This window comes from Neolamprologus brichardi, chromosome 20 (genome assembly GCF_056152115.1).
Source record: "Neolamprologus brichardi isolate AB-2024 chromosome 20, ASM5615211v1, whole genome shotgun sequence".
Taxonomy (NCBI): domain Eukaryota; kingdom Metazoa; phylum Chordata; class Actinopteri; order Cichliformes; family Cichlidae; genus Neolamprologus; species Neolamprologus brichardi.
The window spans coordinates 26549807-26574033 of record NC_142123.1 but is presented as its reverse complement, the minus strand read 5'-3'; the positions used below and the strand labels follow the sequence as shown (position 1 = coordinate 26574033).

The following is a 24227-nucleotide window of genomic DNA, read 5'->3' as shown; positions in this document are numbered from 1 at the left end:
TGCATCGCCTTCTTGGCGCCCCCTCCTCTTTTTCTGACCGAGCCAGTTGACCCGAGGGTGTCTGATTTGCCTGCATCGCCCCCAGGGAGGGCATCTGAAAATAAATAAGTCAATATATACATAAAGATTAAAAAGGCAGGGTGAAAATGTGCATTTTCACACACAGTGAATGTTAGCTCTGTTGGGCATGGGTTGAGTTGTTTTATTGTAAGTAAGGACATATACATGCAAGGTAATTGTTTCTTTTGTTTTGGGGAATAGATTCAGTGTATTAAAAAAAAAAAAGGCAAGTTAAACAATGTTTTGTCCAGTTCCAGTGTGCATTTGCACACAGATTCAAGTCATGTTACTCTAGCATTGCTTATGTGAGCTCAGATTTTATTATCTAACACAATTAGGAAAGGATTTGACATGTGGCTGTGGCAACAGGGAGGTATTCTGTCCCGGAGGCCTCATATTATAAGACCAGATGTGACCTACTTCTTTAGTGGGAGCAGCGTGGCACTTAGCCCAGCCCTATCCCCAAGTAGACCCACGAACACCTGTTGACAAGGCACTGCACAGAGAATAAGCCTAAGGGTACTTTTATCATCCCATCCGTGAACAAACTAAACGAGCAGCCAAGACATAAACTGTCTGCCCTAGTAAGAAAACTTTGAATATGAGACCAGCTGTGCATTTCCTGGTTATTATAAAAGCCCTTTTTTATTTTACTAGTTAGGTTTTGTTACTTTTCAGAAAAGCGTCATGACAAAAATGTTTATGCTCATCTTACGTTTGTCTGTTCCCACTCAGAATAGCTTTACAGTGCAATAAAACATAGCAAATGTTACGCGCGGAGGCATACTAAACACATTCCTGAAAGCCTGACAGACCATACCTTTCTTTGCCGGGTCCATTTTCGCAGGTTAACGCCACGTAATCACTGAAGAAAACGCACCATCAACTCCTCACAAAATCTGTGATGCGTAATGGATCACAGATTTGAATTTGGCCCCCAAAGAGAGAAGGGAAAAAATAAGGACCATCTGTAGCCTGTCATTTCATATCCACATGCAGAAAGCCGGTGCAGCTGAGAGGCTGCGGGCCATTCTGTTCACCGCCAGTTTGTAGCCCATAAATCCAATTAAAGCCGCTTTCTGGTCATTTCTTGCGGTGAGTAAATGAAGACTGCAATTAAGTTTATCTATGCGGGCACACAACGGTGAGGAGTATTAAAACAAACGCGTGCATATATTCGCGGCGGCCAGCCGTCAGGATTAAAGTAGCTGAGCCGTTTAAAAGGATGACAAGGGAAATCTTTCAAGGGGAAGGTGGAGGTGGAGAAACTCTCCGGCTCTGTGGGAGTTTGCTGCGATGTTTTAGTTTTGAGAGAGAATAATATTAAGAAAATAGTCCATCAAGATGAAGAAAACAGTTGCAAGCTGGGACCCCAATATTTCAGGACCTTGGAGAGAAACAGCCACTGTATGCAGTACCGAAAGGCCGGCGACGGGGGGCGCCAGTCAGCAGTAAATCACAAGACTGCAAAAATATTCATCACATTACACATTACCTGAAGTCACAACCGTGAAAATAAACAATCGATCACATTTTTAAAGATCATCTGAAGCTTTATTATTTTTAGGAACATTGTTCACAATACGTTTATTACCATAAATATTTGCTGACAGTTTGTAACCAGATCGATTTGATAGAATTTTTTGTGGATGGTGCTAATTTCAGGAAATGAGAGACTTTCAGGTTTTTAAAAAGTGCTTTGTTGCTTTATACAGCAATTAAAGTGACAAATGGTGCACAGATAACAGACTAGACAAACACTTATAATCAACAAAAACTATTTTTTTAAAAAAAGGGTTTGCTGAGTTTCAACAAAAAAACCCTCAAATGTCCTTTGAACCGACTTTAACACCTCACAGGTAAATAAATATTAATGTTAATATTCGAAAAATATCTTTCTAATGCAAAACTTTAAAGATGTGCAGTTTTCTTACTTTAACTTTCTGCCTTTCAGTCATTAAAATACATAATCGGCCCAAGTATAAGATCTTTGGAAGCATAAAGCAGTTTTTGGATAAAACTTATTTGGTTGCTTGAGTATTGTCCCCAACTCTCAGCAAGAATATAAATGAGCGAAAATTATTTATTTTAATAGATACGTGTTGCTATAATAACTAATTTAATTTACTATGTGGTTTTGAGAACTACACATTGAACAAAATAACCATAAATATTGAAAACGTTGATTTTTCAGGTTGTGCAAACATGAGGAAATTATTATCATTTACTCATAAATAACTGAAACAGTAATTTGTCCCTGAGGTATCTATTAGCATCCAGTAGGGACCAGTATCTCCACCTCTCGGTCATCCTGGTAGATGCTGTTCATGTGCTGGCATTCCTGTTATGCTTTTGGTTGTCCACAGCTTCAGTCCTGAACCTTCTTTACTGAAACTGCCCGCTTTGCCCCTGATGTTGATGATCTCCATCCTTTGGTGGTAACTGACTAGGGTCGTCTGCAAAGGGAATTGCTGGAGAAATCAAGGAAGAAGACACAACAAAGTCAGTTTTTCATGCTTCACTGGCATGTAATCAATATATAACCCATGTTTCCCTCAGAAATATTTCTATGAATATTACTACTGTCTAGGTCTGCTGTGCATTCAGGCTTTTTGGTTTTGTAGCCTTTCCTCAGCTCATCACTGTCCGGGACCTGGATCTGAGCTACCTAGGGTCCCTGAGCAATTATGGACTTGTTTTATATTATATGTGTTTTTGGTGTTGCTGTCCCTCGTTCTCCCTGCTTGCAGGTATATGTGGGTGTGTGTGTGGATGCAGGTGTATCTGGGAGCACCTGTTTACAGGCACCTTCAGGCCTGGTGGGTGTGCCAGGTGGTTGGCCCCACCTGAAGACCTTCACACACCTGCAGCTGATCAAGCCTCGTCAGAGGAGCTGCTTAAGAGTGTGATAGAGCTCTATCCGATGCTGGATCATTGCGTGTCTTCACGTTAATCTCTCGGCCAGTTAGTATGATTAGTCCGCATTGTGTGTGTCTTACAGCTGCCTCTTTGCTATTTCCGCAGGAGAAGCGTGGAGACGAGAGGGAAGCGAGCACGGGGTGCTCAGACACTGAGGGAGTGGCACTGGGAAGAGGACATGTCACGGGAGTCAGGAACGCACTGAGGATTTATTGTTATTGTCCATTCACTGTAAATAAACGCACTGCTTGCATTCAGAGCTCCGCGCCTAGGTCCTCCTTTTCCTCACATCCCCACGGTTGGCCAGCATCAGCCGTGACAATCTCATCCAAAATAAGACATGTCTCAGCAGGAAATCTAACTTGAGCTGTGCTGGAGGCAACCTGATGTTCATACATTTGTCTGGTGATTCATAGCAACACTAAAAACAAAAACGATTTTAATAGTCTCACATCCTTCAAAGTTTTTTATAAGTTATATCATTAACATTGTGAGAAATTGTGTTGTTTGGAAAAACGAATCAAACAGGAAACACAAATTAAACTGCACAAGAACTTTGAGAGAGTGGATGATTTTCCTCAGGTTCTTTAAAACATTTTGATAGAAACAAAAAAATGCTACAAGTGTGGCGAGGGTGAGTAAAAATGGGACCAGTGAGATGAAAAATGTTGCTCTATGCCGAAGTCCAGCCATAATTCTGTCAAACTGAGGAGTGGACACCAGTACAGGGGTATAAAACCACTCACACATTTAATCATGTGACATTTTGCTAAACTACTGATAAATCATTGGTTCTGCCCAGTTTAAATATCATTTCTGAAACATAATTAACTTCACTCACGGTTCTGAAACTGCTGCGCTGTGTATCTGGTTAGGAGAATCCCAAACCCCTCAATGAGAGCAAGCAAAATTCCCCCCATCATTGCAGAGCCCATCATTGTTAGAGGTCCACCTGGAGAAAAATGCAATATTCAGCGAGTCACGCTAATTATCACAATGTAGAAACCCAATTCCAAAGAATTTGGAATTTTGTTTACATTTTACACAGCGTGCCAACTTTTTCAGAATTGGGGCTGCATTTACTGACACAGAGAGACACAGTGGTGTATTGTTTCTTTTGAGCTAATGAGCTCCTTACTGCGTGCTGCTAGGATGGCTCCAGTCAGCGCACCACTGGTTATAGAGTTCCAAGGATCCTCTTTCCCTCTCAGACGAACCAAACCACAGTCAATTGTGGAAAAGAGCCCTCCCCAAACAGCAAAGCTACCTGCAACATAAGAAGTAACCAGACTTCAGCTACTTTTATGAAGCTAACTGTACCTAAACTATTTAATCTACACAAAAAATGGTATATTACTAACTAACTGCCATGTGTAACAAAAAACAGGAACTGCTCACCTCCAATCTGTGGAGCTCTAACTCTCACTGCTTTTGCACTCCCTTTCAGCCTGTGTCCGACACCCTGAAATATTAGAGCTCAGTTGAATTCTGCTTTTAACAACCTGACGAGCCAGAGAACAAACAAAAACCTGTGTTTTGAACTCACAGCAGGGGCATTTCGAAAGCCCTTGACCGCCTGGAACACCCCTCCTCCAATTGCACCCATTGTGAAAGCACCTCCACAGTCATCCACTATCCTCCAGGGGCTGCGTTAAGAGAGAAATGGATATCTATGTGATAGGAAAACTGACAATGGAGATATATCTGACAACTAACATCCAGTTCATATACAAAATGCAGAAGTTATCTATCGGGGTTTTGATGAAGCCGAAGACAATATGGGCACAGTTCTGGCTGAGAAATGTATATTACCCATGGATGAAGAACTAGTTCCTTAAAGCCACACAAATAACTAAATACTCACCTCTGAGTTATGTTTGTGTTATAAAACATGTCAAACATCATAAATGAATATGTCAAACAGTAGTGAAAGAACTAATGAGGTGTGGAGAAGGGAAATGACAATTTAGTATTCTCCAGCCAAAGCCCAGCTGCTTTGAGGTTTGATATGTTGTCCATTCAGAGATGCTATACTGCACACTTCAGTTGTAAGGAGTGGTTATTTGAGTTACTGCTGCCTTCAGTTCAAAGCAGTCTGGCCACTCTCAACAAAGCTTTTTCAACCATATAACTGTTGCTCACTGGATATTTTCTCTTTTTCACGCTGTTCTCTGTAAAACCCTAGAAATTATTTTGTGGGGAAAAGGCTGTAGTTAAACAGTTTCGGAAATATTGAAAAGATCGGCCATTCTGGCAAAAACAATCATGTGATGTTCAAAATCAATAAAAATCAGCTGTTTGAACTTCTCCAGCCTGAACTTCAGCAATGCGTCATGACCATGTCCATATGCCTAAATGCACTAAGTTGTTGCCAAGTGACAGAATGTAGGTTTACATTAATCAGTAGGTGGACAGGTATGCCTAATGAAGTGGCCGATATCTGGATTCTTTATCCCGTTCCTTTGAACTCTGTCATTAAAGTTTGACTTGTAGGGGATCAACCTTGGCTCGAGGTGTGTCTTAACTTGATAAATAAATAAATAAAGCTTCATGTACTGCCTGTTTGGAACCAGATTAATCCACCCTGAACTATTTTTAATTTCTATCCTAACTCCAGTTGTCACTTAAAAACAGCGACATTTTCAGATAAAGATGACTCTACCAGCTTATTGTGTGTGCAGAGGGCGCCTCTATATAACGTCTTTATCTTTTTTATATGCCTTTAATAAGCAGGCCGCAACAACCACAGAGCCTTTCTGCTCACTCTCACATCAAAGCTGAGTATGAAATTTAAAAAAGTCAACACTTGACTCCAACTTAATTAGTTCTAAAATACAAACAAACGCTTAAAATCGAATCTTACCAGGGCTCTCGGGCATACTCCTCCATGTCTGTTTACGTCGTCGTCTTCGTCAAGAGGGCGTGATTACGTCATCATTAAGCGCGCCGTGTATGCTGTTTTGGAAAGAGGTATCGTTAGCTTGACGATAAAAAACGGCCACCTTTTTTTAAAAAAAGGTAAGAATTTAATTATTTCTTGTTGTTCAGTCTTTTGAAGTAAAGGGTAACATTTGTGTTTGTGTGGTGTGGATGCTTTTTGGAGACGCATAGTTTTGTTTATTGCGTTAATCTTACATCTGCAGCCACGGATGCACCACAAGCGTGTTAGTTTCTCGTTAAAGGAAACAGTTTGTATTGTACGTGGTACAAATAATCACAAAGAAAATATATATATATATGTATGTGTATATATGTAAATACATATATGCACATACACATAAGATAAGGAGCTAGTAAAGTTTTACCTGGGATTCGCGTACGATGGCCATATAACCTAAGAAACTGATTTCTTTATTAGGATTATGGAGTTACTTTAATTTTTATGAGCAGATTACTTTAAATGATGACAGGACACATAACAGTTCAGGAGTTTAGTCATTCTCAGACCTGCCAGGATACATGCTTTAAACTACAATTCAGGAATATCATTGTGATATCGACATCAAAACAGCCAGCAGTAATTTATTGCAGGAAATACTAGTCTACAGATGTGACAAGTCTGCTGCAAAAATGTGGTTCTGGGCAGTGTTAAAGCTGCTTTTGATAGAATTATTACAGTAAAGGCTTAATCTCCGCTTATCAGAAAACAAGAAATGTCCCAGAAAAAAATGGACAAAACAAAATAATGATAATGAGAAGAAGATGAAGAATAAAAAACAGGTAAATATGGGAACTGTTTCAAAACCAAGTGCTCAGTAAAGTGTGAAATGAATGGTGTACCAAAAATATTAAACATAATGATGATAAAAAAAATAATAATTAAAGACATGTGTCTAATATATAAAATAGCCCATGAAAGTAATGAAACGGTTACAAAATGTGCTTATATTAAAGATCACTAAACTATATAATGGTGGTAATCATGTGCATTTTACTTTATGGCCACATGTGACTCAGTGGTTTGTGTGTAAATGATGAGTTTCTATATGTCCTAAATAATCAAAGGGTACATATTATTGAAAGTAAATGATATGTATTATATTATCTGATTTATGACAGATCTAAGACTATTTTAATACTGTGTAATAATGTGCTATGAGCATTTGTTCTGCAACTGTTATTTTGGTACCCCAAGTGAATTTCAGCCATAATATGAACAGAGTTTGACATGGACTCCGTCTTTCAGGATGCCTTTACCTCCAGCACTACTGGCCCGATTGGCCAAGAGAGGGATTGTTAAACCAACAGAGCAAGGTAGTGGAACAGATTTCATATTCGGGTCTCTACCCTTCGTGAATTTCTCCTTATGTTTTGTGCTTTTTTTCCATGCCTTTTTAAAAACCTTTTCCCCTTCAATTAATTCAGGGGCAGATGAGGAGATTATTGCTGAAGATTATGATGACAACAATGTAGATTATGAAGCCACCAGAGTGGAGAATCTACCACCAAACTGGTACAAAGTGTTTGACTCTGCTTGGTATGTACACTTGATATACTATAATTTAATATAATAAGAATTTTATACTTTAATTCAAAATGATTGTTATAAACGTCACAATCAGAATGCGCTTATTACTTTTTCTTTCTTGTTTCTCATTTTATTCTTGAGAAGTCCTTGAACATTATAACTACTGTCATGGAGAGCTAAAGTGTATTTTTAAACTGTTAAGTAAGTTTTATTTAATTTTGTGGTTGCAATAATAATCGCTAATGTTTTCTATTCCTTACACAGTGGTCTTCCTTATTACTGGAATGTCGAGACAGATATGGTTGCCTGGTTATCCCCAAATGACCCATCTGCAATAATAACAAAACCTGCCAAGAAAATAAGAGGTATGCTTTTATTCAGCCTCTATAATGTAATGTTTTCAAGAAGCACAAATTTCAGTTCTGTTACAGTTGACGTGTGCTACTTTGCATGTACAACCTCAGAATACAGTTTGCTTTTGACAGATTTCAGCCATGGCTAATCTTGTGATCCTTGCCTTAACTTGTGTTTTTAGTAGAAGGAGGAGATGAAAAAGGCGAGAAGCAAGTTGAGAAACCAGACAGAGACAGGGACAGAGAACGACACAGAGACCGGGATCGGGAAAGGGATCGAGATCGGGAAAGGGACAGGGAAAGGGACCGGGACAGAGAGCGTGATGATGGGAGGGACAGAGACAGAAGAAAGCAGAGAAGAGATGAGGCAGCACCATACAGTCGAAGCAAAAAAGGTAATGTTTACATCTGATTCATTACGTTTACACATCAGCGACTTTCACACGATTGAATATTGAACACTTAATATTTTTTACAGGTAGAAAAGATGATGAGATGGACCCCATGGATCCAAGTGCTTACTCTGATGCTCCAAGGTACAGTACAGATGGTCACCTCGATATAAGCTATATACAGGTCGTTCTCTGGTATTCTGATTTTGCCAGAATCATTGTTTTGCACTTGTTGAAAAATAGTTATGAGAGACAGACCAAATCAATTCCCATCATGCATTTTTATCTTAGACGTAAGAACTAAACCCTGACATAGCACAGGTACAGTTTTTGAGTGTGTCCTCTCAAAATTCAAAATGGTAATCAGCATAGCTGATATCCCTGGTTTAGGGAGCTCACATAAATCTACATTTCATGCGAGGCACAACACCTCAACAAGAGGCAGATTTTATTGCAGTAGCATAATGTTCATAGTGAACTGGATTAGTTTTCCTCCCATTTTCATAAAAGATATTCTTAATATTTGACCAAATTTGACCAGCTTTTATCACAACTCACTTATTCCCTTGAGCATAAAATAAAGACTTGCAGAAAGGCCTCGTATCCTTATGAGCTCTGAGCCCTCAGAGCAGGAACTCGTGTGAACGCTGGGAAGGGGCCATACACTTTATTTTTTTTAAACAGCATTTTGACTTGGCATGTCAGAGAAAGCACAGGTATAAAAACAACTCAAAGAACTACTTCAGCACGCTAGTTTCATTATCCTTGTATGTGTAGTCAGTCTTATTGTAGCTGTAAATGCAACATACTGTAGCCATCGCTAACTAAATTTACCTCACTTGCAGTTTTCCTGCCACCATGAGCCAAATTGTCTGCTGTGGAAATGTCTATTAAAGATCTACACCTCCAGGGTTTCTGTTTAAAATATTCCTAAGACCAAGCTGAGATTGTCATTGCAATTTGATCAAGGTTGTTTTCTCAGGCTTGACAAAACCCCTTTTCAGACACAAGACATTGTAGTGCTGATTACAAATGCAGTTAACACAAACGTATTCATTTTTGCAGGGGGTCGTGGTCAAGTGGGCTGCCCAAACGTAATGAAGCAAAAACGGGTGCAGACACTACAGCAGCGGGGCCTCTCTTCCAGCAGCGTCCGTACCCGAGTCCAGGAGCTGTTCTTCGGGCTAACGCAGCAAACCAAATACCCAAGGAGTAAAAGCAAATACTACGAAGACAGCAACTTAAAACCCACAACTCTACAGTTGGTCTTCATTATGGTCACATGCTAAACATCATAGTTTGACAGGCTTTTCTTTTCATTGTGAAATGTGTACATGTCAGAAATCAAGGGCTGAACTTTTTTGGACAGCTTCTCTATTCATACTCCTGCCGTGTAGAGCATTTGTAAATATGTTTTTATATGACCCAAAGGTTCACTTCTCGTTACTAGACCCATCAGTGAACATGATAATAAACTTAAGACTACTGTGAAAATTATCTGTTGCAGCTTTTTCTCAATTGTTGCATTGCCATATGTACAAGGAAAAAAAATCTCGACAAGTTTTTATTACAAAATTGCAATCTTTTAAAATCCATAATACTTGAATAATAATAATAAAAAAAAAAACCCAGCTGGGATGAAGTCGATGGAAAAAGGACAGTGAATATTACAGTAAACATCAGAAATCAGTGGTCTGCTGCTGCCCCAACATAGTGACAAATGGAGTCATAGTCCAATGTGAACACTTTATCCTCGTATCTGTCGAGCTGGACCATCGCTCTGCACTTGTTCTTGTCCCGCTGAAGAATACGGCCAACCTGAATCAGGTGGGAATATAGTGATCAGCATTAGCTAATCAGATTTAAACAAATATATATAAAGCAGTGAGGTTACTTTGCTCACCTTTCCCTTGTGCTCACCCAGTACCACCATTACAGAATCATATTCACTTTTTGGGACAATAGTTTCCAGCATGTCCTGCTTCACATCTGCCACAGGAAAAGAAAAAAGACACGCTGGGTCATTCATTGAAGAATTTCTACAGTAATACCAGCTAGGTAGCACTCAGGAGTAGAGCCAGCAGATTCTGACATTTACAGTGAAAGACCAATACAAAGTGGTGAACACGTGAGAAGTGGAACGGAAATCATACATGATCCCAAACATTTGTTACAAATAATTAACTGCAAAGTGGGGTGTGCGTAATTATTCAGCCCCCTGAGTCAATACTTTGTAGAACCACCTTTTGCTGCAATTACAGCTGCCAGTCTTTTAGGGTCTGTCTCTACCAGCTTTGCACATCTAGAGACTGAAATCCTTGCCCATTCTTCTTTGCAAAACAGCTCCAGCTCAGTCAGATTAGATGGACAGCGTTTGTGAACAGCAGTTTTCAGATCTTGCCACAGATTCTTGATTGGATTTAAATCTGGACTTTGACTGGGCCATTCTAACACATGGATATGTTTTGTTTTAAACCATTCCATTGTTGCCCTGGCTTTATGTTTAGGATCGTTGTCCTGCTGGAAGGTGAACCTCCGCCCCAGTCTCAAGTATTTTGCAGACTCCAAGAGGTTTTCTTCCAAGATTGCCCTGTATTTGGCTCCATCTTCCCATCAACTCTGACCAGCTTCCCTGTCCCTGCTGAAGAGAAGCACCCGCAGAGCATGATGCTGCCACCACCATATTTGACAGTGGGGATGGTGTGTTCAAAGTGATGTGCAGTGTTAGTTTTCCGCCACACATAGCGTTTTGCATTTTGGCCAAAAAGTTCCATTTTGGTCTCATCTGACCAGAGCACCTTCTTCCACGTTTGCTGTGTCCCCCACATGGCTTGTGGCAAACTGCAAACGGGACTTCTTATGGTTTTCTGTTAACAATGGCTTTCTTCTTGCCACTCTTCCATAAAGGCCAATTTTGTGCAGTGCACGACTAATAGTTGTCCTATGGACAGATTCCTCCACCTGAGCTGTAGATCTCTGCAGCTCGTCCAGAGTCACCACGGGCCTCTTGGCTGCATTTCTGATCTGTGAGTTTAGGTGGACAGCCTTGTCTTGGTAGGTTTACAGTTGTGCCACACTTCCATTTCTGAATGATCGCTTGAACAGTGCTCCGTGGGATGTTCAAGGCTTGGGAAATCTTTTTGTAGCCTAAGCGTGCTTTAAATTTTTCAATAACTTTATCCCTGACCTGTCTGGTGTGTTCTTTGGACTTCATGGTGTTGTTGTTCCCAGTATTCTCTTGCCGGGCTCACACTGTGCGATTTTGTCAGTCGCGCGATTCAGCTCCTGCTCAAACTGTACGATTGACTCGCAGGGGTTAGAAGTTCGTAGGTCACGATGCAGGGTCTCACACTATGCGACCCGAGTGCTCGCACTGTGCGTCCATAAAATGAAGGTTATAACAGAAATTCTGTCGTTCGCGCTCCCTCTCTGTCTTTCACTCACACAGACACGCACACCACCGCCATCAACTTTGCTAAATTGCTAATGAAAAACATTGATCAGGCAGCTGTGATTCAGCATCAATGTCTATCCAACTATTTTCACGTTGTTGTGGTCGTGATAATTTTGTGAGGCCACATCGAAAAGGCTCGGATGAGCTTTCCAAAGTTCTACAAGTGCCTCCATCGCTTGTGTCCAGATCACACGCTGCACTGCCGTGCTGCGCAGTCTTTTTCGCTGACATTTGTGTTTGCGCGTGCGCAGTGTGAGAAACTGCGGAGACACCCTCACGACCAAGCGATTGATGATCGGGAGCTGGTCGTGAGGTGTTAATCGCTTCGTTACCCCACGTATACTACACGATGCACGACGAAGGCCAAAATCGGGCCGATCGTCAAAACGGTCGCACGACTCAAAAGTCGGCTCAAAATGGGCCAAAAATCGCACAGTGTGAGCCCGGCATTAGTCATTAGCACTCATAAGGCAATGTCTATGGGCAACTGACTGCACTCAGACCAAAAGGGGCTGAATAATTACGCACACCCCACATTGCAGTTATTTATTTGTAACAAATGTTTGGGATCATGTATGATTTTCGTTCCACTTCTCACGTGTACACCACTTTGTATTGGTCTTTCACGTGGAATTCCAATAAAGTTGATTCATGTTTGTGGCTGTAATGTGACAAAATGTGGGAAAGTTCAAGGGGGCCGAATACTTTTGCAAGCCACTGTAAGTTTGCTAATAACCAATAAGGAAAAAGAATCAAATTAATCCCCAATCTGGGAAGTCTGGTTGCCAGATTTAAATCAGCAGACCAGCCTCTCAGAACAATAACCAATGCTTCCACCATAGCCAGCAGATATCTGTGGTAAGAAGTCCTGTTATTATTTTTGCAACAAATACATTTTAAAGAACAAATAAAATGTAAAATATTATTCTAACTCAAGGTTATATTTAGGCAATAACAATAATCAGTAATCCCTCCCCTTGCTCTTCAACAGGACCATTTACCTGTAAGTAATCTGCAAACAGATTCTTGTCCTGCGCCTAAAGATTCTGAACACTTTTATGATGACATGATTTTAAAGTGACAGATTTGACATGATAGCATTGTGTAAAGTTAGCTGTTGGAAAGCACAACTGCAGCCAGGACAATATGAAGTTCATTTCAAACAAAACACAGATCTTTTCTGTCATGATAAGTTTTGTTTCTGAGTATAATCCTAACAGATTAAAACTGTACATATCTCTCAAATTAACTAACTGTAAACAGTATAGAAGACTGGTTATTCTGGAGATTCGGTCGTGCCAAAAGGGATAGTTCAACCATTTTTTAAAAATCCATATTTGCTTTGCATTGTTGAAAGTTAGCTGCGAGCACCTATACACCTTTATATTTAAATATGCAAAGGTGCAGACCTGGGAAACTTAACCTGAGGGAAAAGAAAATGAGCATTACATGTTAATCTACTGGTCAACAATTATAACTTACTCATCATTATGTGCAAAGAAATGGGAAAAAAAGAGATTTAATAAACCTTCAAAAACAAATGAAGCCAAACTTTTCCTTCAAATTCTAACAAAAAAAGTCATATCTGTCTATTCCTTAAACACCTCACAATAACAGTGATTAATTTATAGCTTGTTTTATACTATGTACGATATAAATATACTACATAAAAAGCTTTTTTCATGCAAATTATGAGCAGCTAAAAACACCTTAACTTGCTAGATGAATAAGGAATTCAACAGAGACAGTGACAGCACACATTTTACACATTTCCTGACAAGCTCCAATTAGGCAACAGAAAACACGAACGCCACAGACTGAGAAAAATAACACTGAGCAAGCCCGAGATCACACTAATAACTCACCGTCTAACAGTCTTCCCTCTTCAGTTCGGCACACACAGGTAGACGGCGTCAGGACATCCTCCACTTGCATCTGCACAAAAACGAGACTTATTTTAAGAGCTCTGACGGAAACTGAAGGTTTGCAATTATCACAGCAACATTCTGTGGCTTTTCTGTGAATGCCGATACTTTGGTTTAAAACTAACTACAACTAATGTCTGACTCTCAAAAAAGTGAACACACTTGAAAGATAAAGTAGTTTCTGACATGCTACATGATGATAACAAAGCAGTGATTCGTCTATTTTAGCTGCTTAGGATTAAAAGTTTTCTATATAGAGTGTGAAAACTAAAAAAGGCTATTAAAAAGGGCTTTCTAGTCCTTTATTTTCACATCCAATAAAGCCATCTTTAATGCAAACTGGCACACCGCTAACAATTTAAAGGAAAATCCTGAGTCCCTAACCTTACAATGAGGGTATATCCAGCTTGTTTATGCTGTGAGGGCTATTTTTCTGTCCCTGTTGGGGTTACCGCACTTAATACAAAGTTGTTCTGGGGGATTAACATTTCTATCACAGTGGGAGTGGGCTCTTCCTGGATGATAATGACCCCATCACTGGTAAACAAGTAGCCACACTTCGATGTGTCACCAAATCTTAAACCAACTACTCATGTCATATTAGTACTCTCTAAAACCATCATCAAAGCATCAAATGGGAGAATTTTTTTTCAGAAGAATGATTTATGGCCTCGGTAGAATTTCAAAGACTTAGAGAGTCAGTGCGAAGTAGGCTTGAGCTGAACTGTAGGGTATTTAGAAATCCTGACAGCAGGATTTTCAATACTGTCACAGAAAAAAACCCCAAAACTAGACCATCTATTTCTATAAAGCTATCTATCATGGCATGCCGCCCAGAAACGCCACCAGAGGGCAGGCTCTACCAGCAGTGGCAACTGAGCTCAGTGAGCTGTGAACAATGACAACTTCAAGTAGTAAATGGAGCAAGTCCTGAAACTCCACCTTATTGATGCAGGTGAGCAAACCAACAAAACAGAGACCACTTAGTTCTACAAGTGTCGTGTTGTCCCCAGCCCAGATTTCTAGATTAAATTATTTCCCAACTAAGTTCACGTCATAAGATGGTGTTTGTTTAATTTTCCATCCATCCATTCTGTGCCGTTTATCCTTTTCAGGGTCGCGGGGGGGCTGGAGCCTATCCCAGCTGTCTTACGGCGAGAGGCAGGGTGCTGCCTGGACAGGTCGCCAATCTGTCGCAAGGCTAACACAATGTTTTATTTTCCTCCTTTCTTATTTATGAATTCCAATAACAGGGAGAATGGAGAAATCAGGAATGCAGTGCCACATAGACTGCAACAGTGAGACGTGTGGGCTGGCTGTATGGCTGTAGTACATTCATGAAATGAATAATTATTTCAATAAATTTGTATTTCTGATGTTATTTAGGAATTGTTTAGTTCGTTATACCGTTTAAGCCTGCTAAATGTCAGAAAAGTTAAAAATCCCACCAAAATCTAATGAAGGCACAATGAAGCTGTGGTGGTATGTGATTCCCTATCAGCTTGCCCTTTCCTTTAATTTTTTTTATCTGCCTGTAGCTTCAACACATTAAAATCTGTTAAGTCAAAGCTGTTAATAACTGACATAGAAAGGTGTAATAAAGCTGGAGTACCTTTGAATTGTAGTACCTGCCCCCTTTGAACGCTTTGTCTATAAAGCGAACTTTCAGGTCTCTCTGGAGCCAGGACGGGGGAGCTGGTGGTCGCCTTGCTTCTTTCACTGGAGGCTTATCTCTACAAAACAAACAGCAGATGAACACATGTAAGCAGAGAACATGCTGTTAAAATGATAAAGTAAGTAAAAAAACATCAGATAATTCACTTTAAAATGCTCATTATTGAAATATTACATCTCTTAGTGAAAATGTACCTGTCTTGACTTGATTCTCTGTGTCTCCTCTTCTTCTCGTCTTTTTCTCGATCTCTTTCTGAGGACTTGTGTTTTACTTTGTCGCTGTTACTACTCCTCTCGTTCTCCTCCCGCCTCTGACGCTCTCTCTCTTGATCCTTTCCCTTCTCTTTCTCCCTTTCCTTGTCTTTGTGGGCTTTACTGAGGCGACCTAATTGTTGGGGGAAAAGCAGTATTAGATGGCATTAAAAAAAATTTTTTTTTGCAAACACAGACAAAAGTACTGAAAGAGTTATTCTTCATGGCCTTTTCATTCTAGGAAAAACACTGCTGGCTAACGTAAGTACAGGCTGTGGCTAAATCTCTGTTCGGTGAAATGTCACTGAAAAGGATAAGTCTGATTCCCAGAACACTGCATAACAGCAGGATCCCTTAGATATTTAATTAAAAAATTAATCTGTATTATATGTAACTACAATAGCAATAGTCTTTTACAAAACAGAATTTTGGTATTTAATGAAATGTCACCATATTTTAAGTGAGATTTCTTCCAATTCGTTATGCAGGAAAAAAAATAAAGGTCACTTTTTTAAAAGTCAGAGTTACTCACTGAGATCTTTGCTGTATTTCTCATATTCCTTGCGCTCCACCAGTTTAATGGCGTATTGGCTAATCGTCACAACCTTGCTGCCAATAGCCAACTTCACCATGACTCGAGCATTGTCTGGATCAACACCTTCTATCTACCTCAGGCAAAGAAAAATACATAGAAGTGGGTAGTACAAAACAAATGGCTAACTTCAGTTACATTTCTTACAGGTTTAACGTTAGAACCTGGTGTATGTCTAAGTGTTTGCATGCCTGTGCGTGTATGCACCTGTTTGTGATAGCCAAGAACTTTATAACAAATAACTGAACAATATAAACAGCTGCCTCCCACAGTGAGTGGCCACTGGACAGACTCCAGCTCCACGCCTTGACTGCAGATGGGAACGATAGTCCTCGTTCTGCTCTGTGTACTGAAGCATGAACCAGTTCTCCATCTGCTGCTGGTTCTGGTTCGCTGGGGGCTTCTGCTCCAGCTTGCAGCAGATCGACAGAGCTGAACAAGGACTATATCACTACTCTAGTCCAAGATGGTGAAACTGGAGTCCTTTCAACCACGGCACACATGACTAACAAGTGAACCAGTTTTCAAACATCAAGCGCTCAACTCCATTCCAGCCCCTACATGTTGCCACTGTCTGTGATTCTATATTAGGGTACACACTACATGACAAGCAGTTCCAAACTGACTAGCCTTTAATCAAAATGTGTTGCGCAGCCCTCCTCAATGAGTCTGCAGAAATACCATCTTACTATAGCTGCACAAAAATGAGTTCCATGAGATTATTTCATAAATACAACCCACGATTTATACATGGTTTTGTGAAATGTCTCATAATTATTTATTTATTTTTCTTCATATGATAAAATACAAATATGGTGGTAATGAAAAAGAAGATAGAGTGTGGGATTTCAGAAAATGAAATAAAATAGGTGCATGTTATAACAGGTGAAGAAGATCTCAATAATCTGACAGCAGAATAAATTGCCAAAGATGTTCGTTACAAGTCCCTGTCTTTGGTGCAGGAAGGTGAGGAAGACTCAGAGGTTGCTGTTGTATTTCTACTCTATCCCTAATTAGAATCTCTTACATTTGCTGTGGAGTGAAAGGGTGTAGGGGGGCGGACTTGTTAGCAGACTGAACTTGCAAAATAATTGTGAGAAGAGTATCTACAATTGAATCATACACTTGTATAGTTAAAATAAATAAATAAAAATACCCAAATGAGTCACTGAATATACTTGGCTAGCATGTCTAATACAGTCCTTGTGTGGGAAATGCTGACTTTGTTCCACACAGATTCTAGATCAACTCTACCTTGCCGTAGAGATCTTTATGTGGCCCCGACTGTACCAGCACACAACCCCCGGGACCCATCACTAGCTCCTCCTCCTTTCCCCGCTCCTCGCCTGGCTTTGGGGGACGCTGATGTTTGCTGGGCTCCAGGTCCTTTACTGCCGAACGATCTGCTCCAAGACCCAATCCTTTTGGACGCAGCTGGTGCTCAATTGGCTTCACATCTCTATAGCAGTTAGGCAGGCACAGGAATAAATCAATAGACATGAATAGACATGTTCAGGTTGTAAAACAGGCTAAAGATTTAAATGCTTTACTTTTATGTAGGTGAAGAATAATGCACAGTTATTAGTTATTTTTAGTTTTATAGTCTGTGCCACTGTTGTAGGTTAATAAGAAAATCCACAGGAATTAATCAGTTATGCAGCAATCATAACAGCTGCCAATTAATTGTTTGCCAGTTGACTTGCTGTTTCAGTATACATTTGAACACCACTGCGTTAAAACGTCAGTGTAGCAGAACTATCAATTTGTTACTTACTGTTTAAAGGTACGTCCAATGCCTTCCTCCTTCTTCCAACCCATCCCTTTAAGCATTGCAAGTCCATAAGCCTCAACAGGAACACGCTCATAATCTGCCTCTGTTGACTGACAAATAAATACTGCAAAATTATTTTGGAAATTAAAGCATATTATATTCAAAAATTCAGACATCACAGTCTGCATTAAAAATTCCCAACGGGCTAAACAAGGTGCTTATGTAATCTTTGACTTATAAAGCACAAAAAAAAAAAGTTTGTTGCAGCTGACAGAGAGAAACAGCTTGTCACGCCGGTCTTACTCAGCCTTTTGGCCACAGGCTGTCAGACTCGGTCCCGGCTGACTCAGAGTCAACAGGCCGCAGCTACAGCAGCAGTAGCCCTGCTCATCTCTCTCCACTGAAGGTCTTCCTCTAAAGGGGGCTGGGAGCCCTCGCAGAGGATACTGCATGAAAATGAGCTCAGGGGCACCGTGAGCAAATTTTCCCTGACTCTCGTGTTTTGCTAGTCACATCCACAGTGACAGAGCAGATATGGGCTGACAGTGAGAAGACATGTGAGGCCTTTACATGAAAAGAAACAGAGAGAGACCCAAATGGTTGCCTTTATGTCTCTGGGAGACTCTGATGCTTGCCTGCTACCAAAGTCTTACTGTAATGACAAAGTGTGTGTCGCTGTGTATGTATGCAGGGGTGTCTCCCAGTCCAGAGTCAGCACTTTCAGTCTGAGTCAAAGCAGCCAGTCTACCAGACAGTTTGCACTGTCGGGCTTTTTTATTTGCTCACTGCTTTCTAATAGATTATATTGTAGATTATACACATTTGATACAGTCATAATAGTTTCCCTTTTTTCATTATTTTTAGCATTTTATTCAACATTTTTTTGTTTTGTTTTAAATTCCGTTTATTTTAAAAATGTTTAAAAATCTTTATGTTTTTATTGGTTTCAGTGTTAGTTTTGCTTAACTTTGTTTTGTTTTTGTTGTTTTAAAACAATGCAGGGTTAACTGTAAGGGCAATATAATAGGTATTTGAATATGCCTATTATATCTCAACACTGTTGAAATATAATAGGATATGGACTCATGTCCATACAGAAATCTAAGTGGGGACCAAAATTTACACAGGTATGTTTTCAGGACTAATTTGACTAATTTAAAACAATTTATGTATATATTTTTCAACATGCATGGGCTATATCCCAAAACAAAAAACAGAATTCATTTTGTAAATGCAATATTGTTCCAGTTAATTGTCATATTAGAGTCACTTTTTTTAACTTTTGAGACAACTAAAGTTGGGGTTTTTTTTTTTACACCTAGTTTAAATTTAATACAAGAGTTATGTATCAGTTCCTTAAATTGTAATTTCTATGGTTCATTTCAGACTTTTCCCTGAGCAAAGACTGAAATTCAACATCTAATAAGAAGCTGTCTTTTAGGATATATCATCAGGTTTTTCACGTTCAAGCCCTTTAATGCTGTCGCAATCAGATATTAGTTCTTTGTAGTTCCAAATATACTGTGTGGCTACAGACCTTAATGTTCATTTTGATGGTGGTTTTTTTAATTCCATACTGCATGTTATTTATTTATGTATTTTTTTTTATTTATTTGCATTTTTATCCATTAATTCCATTTTCACCATTTTTTTAAGTATAAAAATTTGTTTAAATATATTGCAAAAAGGGTGATTTCTAGAAAATTATCATCAAAACAAATAATTCTATATTTCTACACATTTATTTATTTCATCATTTATTTTCTTAACTGTCATAGGCTGAGAGGTGGGAAACATCCTGAACATAACCTCAACTAAGCTTACACACATCTTTGAAAAGTAGCTAAAATAACCAAGAACACAGAGAACATGCAAAGTCCCAGTTAATTGTCAGGTTCAGACCCAGGACCCCTTGGTGTGAGGAAACCATTGTGCTGCCCAAATCACTCTGGAATTTTCACATTTCTTAGTCAGTACAGTTCAGCTGTAGTAGAAACAGTTGGATATGAATAAAAACAGGCATGTCTAAAAAAGTCTCTGTAATCAACTTTTCCCTTTAGGAGTCACCAAAGTAGTTCATCGGACTTCATTCACCCTTTTCTCTGGCATCCTCTTCCATCACACAAACCCTTATTCTTGTTCTCTAGTGTGTGCCTTTCTACTGTTTTTGTATATTGTGTATTAGTGACACTAACCTGTTAGAGTACTTGGAACTTTGTTAAGGTCCTATAATATTTAATATTTATAATATTTATGTCTTATTTTCTGTCTTTTATGTGAAGCACTTTGGTATACCAGTGGGTTTTAAATGTGCTCTATAAATAAAGTTGTATTGTATTGTATACTGTACTGACTTTCATTCCTGCCTGACGTTACCTGTCATCCTGTCCATCACCATCACAAGCACACCTCACCACTATCTCACGGTTCTCATCCATGTCCTGCACCACCCTCACATAGAAAAGACATAGTGCAGCTTCTTGTCTATACTTCTAAACTTTGTATAAAAATAAAATTAATATTATACCCTTCAGCAGTGTATATTGGCAAGATAATACTGTGAACTGCACAGCAAATAGAATAGAATTTATGTCCTTATGTTGCTCTCCATACTTACAGATTCAGGCCTCAGGTCCACCTTTACTTGGTCTCCATCCTCAAAGCCTTCTGGCACTTTGTTTTGCATTAACAGGGGGATGGAGAGGTTTATGTTTTCTGACTTAGGGCCATTTTGCCACAGATCAAGCTGCCTCCGCGAATCTATGAACGTAAAGAGAAGTTTTAGGCGATTTGTGTTATCTAATGGTACTCACAGCCTTGCTTCCTACACATACACAAACCTTCAATGAGCTCCTTAACAGCTTGAGACTCCACAGAGTCATTGTCTTGGGTTGTGTTTTCTGTTTTGCCTCCATTTTCTGAGTTCTGGCCCACTTGGTCCGGCTTGTGCCAGCGGTTCTTCTGGATCAGAGGGATGATGAGCTCCTTGGGTTTCTCACTTGGCTTTGAACTGCACCAAAGTACAAAATTAGAGCGCCGTCAGGCGGGGCCGTTTCAAAATAACAGTCTGCATTGCTAACTGTGTCCATATCACAATTATACATAGTTATTCATTGTCAAAAAGCACAGTAATTACAATGACTAGCTAAGATTAGAAACGTAACCGGTAAATGACACCGAAACGTTATGTTAGCATTAGCAGAAAAAGCCGACCTTTGCAGCTCATGTCCATGAATTCCTGTCAGGTAATCTCTGTCATCTTTCTTGGCCTGAGCGTCGCTCGTTAACGGTTTAAATTTACTGGCTGTTTTGGTGAAACCAAACGACACGGCCGCTGGTTTTCTCTCTCCCTGCTGCTCCTCCAAAGACGCTATGGGCTTGGAGGAACCCGCATCTGCTCCGTGCGACGCCATTGTTGTTTGTGAAAAAGAAAAAAATGACGTACGCGGAAAGACTTGTGGTAGTTGTAGTTTATTCCCGGCACAAGAACGTTCTCTAGCCAGTTGAAGATTACTACATCTTCCGTCATGCGTCATAATTAAAGGTACAGAGTAGTTTTGACGGCGATGCTGTCCCTGTTTTGTAATTTTCAAAATCCACAGAGAAGAGGAAACAAATGTTCACAGTTCACGAATATAGTTTTCATATTTATAGATGAAAAATATATTATAATAACACGTGTCCCTGATAATGCTCAGTGCCGTGAAATTGTTTGCGTTTAATTAAAAACCAATAAGGACCGAGTAGTCATTCTAATTTGAAATATTGGGGGAATATTTAGGTAAATTTTAAGAACATATAATATTTCCAGTCGGTATTTTTAAACTGTAAAGTTTATAAGACTATTTCTGCATTATTTTCATAATTTTACAAGCATTTGAAATCAGTTTTCATTCGTGTTTCGAAAAGCAGTAGCCAGCGGTGTATCCGGGCTCCCATACGTCCCAAAACATACTTGCAACATCCCTGAAGGACAACCTAGATTCTCACCTTCACTAACCTCAGATTTTCATATCCATTACGAAACCACGCTTGCCAGCGCTGGATTAAATAACATGCAGCGCAATTGTGGCTTAGAAAGTCTCCTGTTTAAATCTTGCTCTCACGCCTTTAACTCGTAAGCGAAAAGTGATGCTGCTGCTGCTGCTACTGCAGGTACAAAGAGACCTAACAGGGGCGGTACTTTTAACTCTTTTATTCCCTCCCCTCCGTGCTCCTTAACTTCTCAAGATAACCTTCTCACTTGCCATTTATGCTTTCACTATTTCTATCGCTGCAAAAGTCCATTTTAGTTGCACCAGCTGCAGCCTATACCCGCACTTTCAACCGGACAGTAAAGCCTAATCTAATTTTGTCTCTCTCACTTACGCCCCGGGAGCACCGCGCCTGCAGTTCAATGACACCTCTACCCGGTCAAATCGATAGTACCGATGTTGGTCTTTTTGTTAGCTGCTGCAGTTGCATCGATCAAATAACTATGCATCCGTAAACAATTAACCTGGACCATCTCGCAAACAAGGAAGGGAGGATTTGAAGCGAGTAACGCGGACATGGAGGTAAGTCCAGCCATTATTATTGACACTTATTGCACAAGTTAAACATTTGTAACCACGTCTTTCATCCATCCTCCACGCTGGTTTGCCCACAGCAGTGCAGCAGCTGTTACAAATTATGAGCGGCCGCTGTCACATTTAGCCGACAGTGTGTGTGTGTGTGTGTGTGTGTGTGTGTGTGTGTGTGTTATTTTCCCTCTCTCTCCTCTCCCCTCTCTCCCTCTCTCTCTCTAAGATCAGCACAGCTCTCAGAGCATCACTAGTGTCCAAATATATCCCGTCAGCCGCGCACATCGTATCTGACTTTGTCTGGGATACAGTGGCAGCATCTACACATCACTGCATTCCCACACCTTTTTTAAAAAAAATATTATACACCGGACTGCTGCTGCTACTGTTACTGCCGTTGCTTTTTAACAAAGCAACTCATTTTAATTAAGTATACTGGCTTGTCATTTAACCTCAGTCGGGTCAATGTATATAGACGCGTTCAAACGGATCCTCTTTGAAAGGCTGAACTGCTTGAAGAGGATGTGTGTGTGTCAGCGGCAAGGCAGGTTAGTATTTCCCTAAATATGGGAAATCTGAGAATTTGTTGTGTGTAAGCCAAGTGTGTGTGAGGTAAGATGAGGGGGGGAGGTAGAGAGTGGACTGAGAGGAGAGAGAGAGAGAGTGTGTGTGTATGCATGTAAACTAGTCAGCCTGCGTGTGTGTGAGAGAGAGTGTGAAGAATGTGGGTTTGTGATTAGGGTGGCAGATCTTTTGGATAACAATGTCAGTTTTAACAGATGTAGCAGCTGTTAATCACGTGCGCATGCTTGGTTGTGTGTGTATCTGTGTATATGTGTGCACATGAACCCTTGAATGGCTTTCGAAAGTTTGTTGAGCCCTGTTTCATAAATCCATTCGCCCGTGTGTGTTTTTTCTCTCCACTTTTCAACCCCCTGCTCCAGAAATGGTCTTAATGAAATGCTCGATGCACCTGCACCCATTTTGCCCTCAGAAATAGACTGACTTGCAAAATGCACTCTATAGTTCACAGCCAGGTGTGTGCATGCATGTGAACAAGTGCCTGGCAGCTCTCTGTACATGCTTGCGCGTGCGAGTGTTTTTGTTGCAGTTCGTTTAGGGTGTGTCCTGGTTCCATAAAGGCATCTTGTATTAAATTGATGGATGTGTAACCCTGAGTTAATAGCGTGCATTGCCCTGGGTTTAGAAAGCAGTCAAGGTTATGCTGTTAATATAAATCTTTAATTTGTTAGTAGAGAAACATACATGTGTGTTAGGTAGTCCACACACTGAGAGCTCGTTCTGCTCTGGTACTCCACTGTTTGTTTTGCCTTAGCTTAACCTATGCATCCAGCACCTGTTTTGCACTATAAATAAGGAGAGCCTTTTATTCTGCATTTGTCCCCCTTTTGTTTCCAGTTATCCAGCTCAAGTTTTAACCACCAGTAAGTGGAAATGCATGTCAACTCCCCTTTCACCGCTAACTAGAGGGGAGGATGAAGTAAGGTGCATTTCTCCTCTGTCGTAGTAATGCATGTCATCTGGGAGTTGGTGGTTGTCTAATTATGTACCTCCTGTGTCCTTCGGCATCATGAATATTCATGCTGTTGTTTTAAGGTGTGGTGAAAACAAAGTGTGTGTGTGTGTGTGTGTGTGTGTGCGTGCGTGTGTGTGTGTGTGTGTGTGTGTGCGTGTGTGTGTGTGTGAGTGTGTGAGAGTGTTTCAAGGCAGTTTACCCTTGACAGGGCAGGGCTACGCAGGCACATTCTCCCATCTGTGGTCCAAACCTTTGCTCCCAGCCACTG

At 40.2% G+C, this 24227-nt stretch overlaps 3 protein-coding genes across 6 annotated transcripts; 1 reads left to right on the top strand and 2 right to left on the bottom strand.

Annotated features, from left to right (window-relative positions):
• Positions 1–1592: 1592 nt before the first annotated feature.
• Positions 1593–5907, bottom strand: timm17b (translocase of inner mitochondrial membrane 17 homolog B (yeast)). The gene is made up of 6 exons (XM_006794137.3): positions 5843–5907; positions 4526–4625; positions 4378–4441; positions 4118–4246; positions 3821–3931; positions 1593–2531 (listed from the first exon to the last, which is right to left on the bottom strand). The coding sequence occupies exons 1-6, from the start codon at positions 5866–5868 to the stop codon at positions 2446–2448; spliced, it is 516 nt and encodes a 171-aa protein (XP_006794200.1). The 5' UTR covers positions 5869–5907; the 3' UTR covers positions 1593–2445.
• Positions 5908–5910: 3 nt separating this feature from the next.
• On the top strand, positions 5911–9689 carry pqbp1 (polyglutamine binding protein 1). 4 transcript variants are annotated; one of them, XM_035909178.2, is made up of 7 exons: positions 5911–5997; positions 7166–7233; positions 7345–7456; positions 7712–7812; positions 7986–8195; positions 8279–8336; positions 9258–9689. In XM_035909178.2, exons 2-7 carry the CDS (start codon positions 7167–7169, stop codon positions 9406–9408), a joined length of 699 nt encoding a protein of 232 aa, XP_035765071.1. In that variant the 5' UTR covers positions 5911–5997; position 7166; the 3' UTR covers positions 9409–9689. The 4 variants fall into 4 exon arrangements, with proteins under 4 accessions (XP_035765071.1, XP_006794201.1, XP_087689537.1 ...); XM_006794138.3 differs by having other exon boundaries at positions 7983–8195; XM_087833411.1 differs by lacking the exon at positions 9258–9689 and having other exon boundaries at positions 8279–8511.
• On the bottom strand, positions 7813–21296 carry gpkow (G patch domain and KOW motifs). Its single transcript, XM_006794139.3, has 11 exons — positions 21074–21296; positions 20701–20870; positions 20478–20620; positions 17864–17970; positions 17344–17548; positions 16030–16162; positions 15441–15630; positions 15184–15304; positions 13512–13581; positions 10096–10181; positions 7813–10010 (listed from the first exon to the last, which is right to left on the bottom strand). The coding sequence occupies exons 1-11, from the start codon at positions 21271–21273 to the stop codon at positions 9879–9881; spliced, it is 1557 nt and encodes a 518-aa protein (XP_006794202.3). The 5' UTR covers positions 21274–21296; the 3' UTR covers positions 7813–9878.
• Between the last annotated feature and the right edge of the window lie 2931 nt (positions 21297–24227).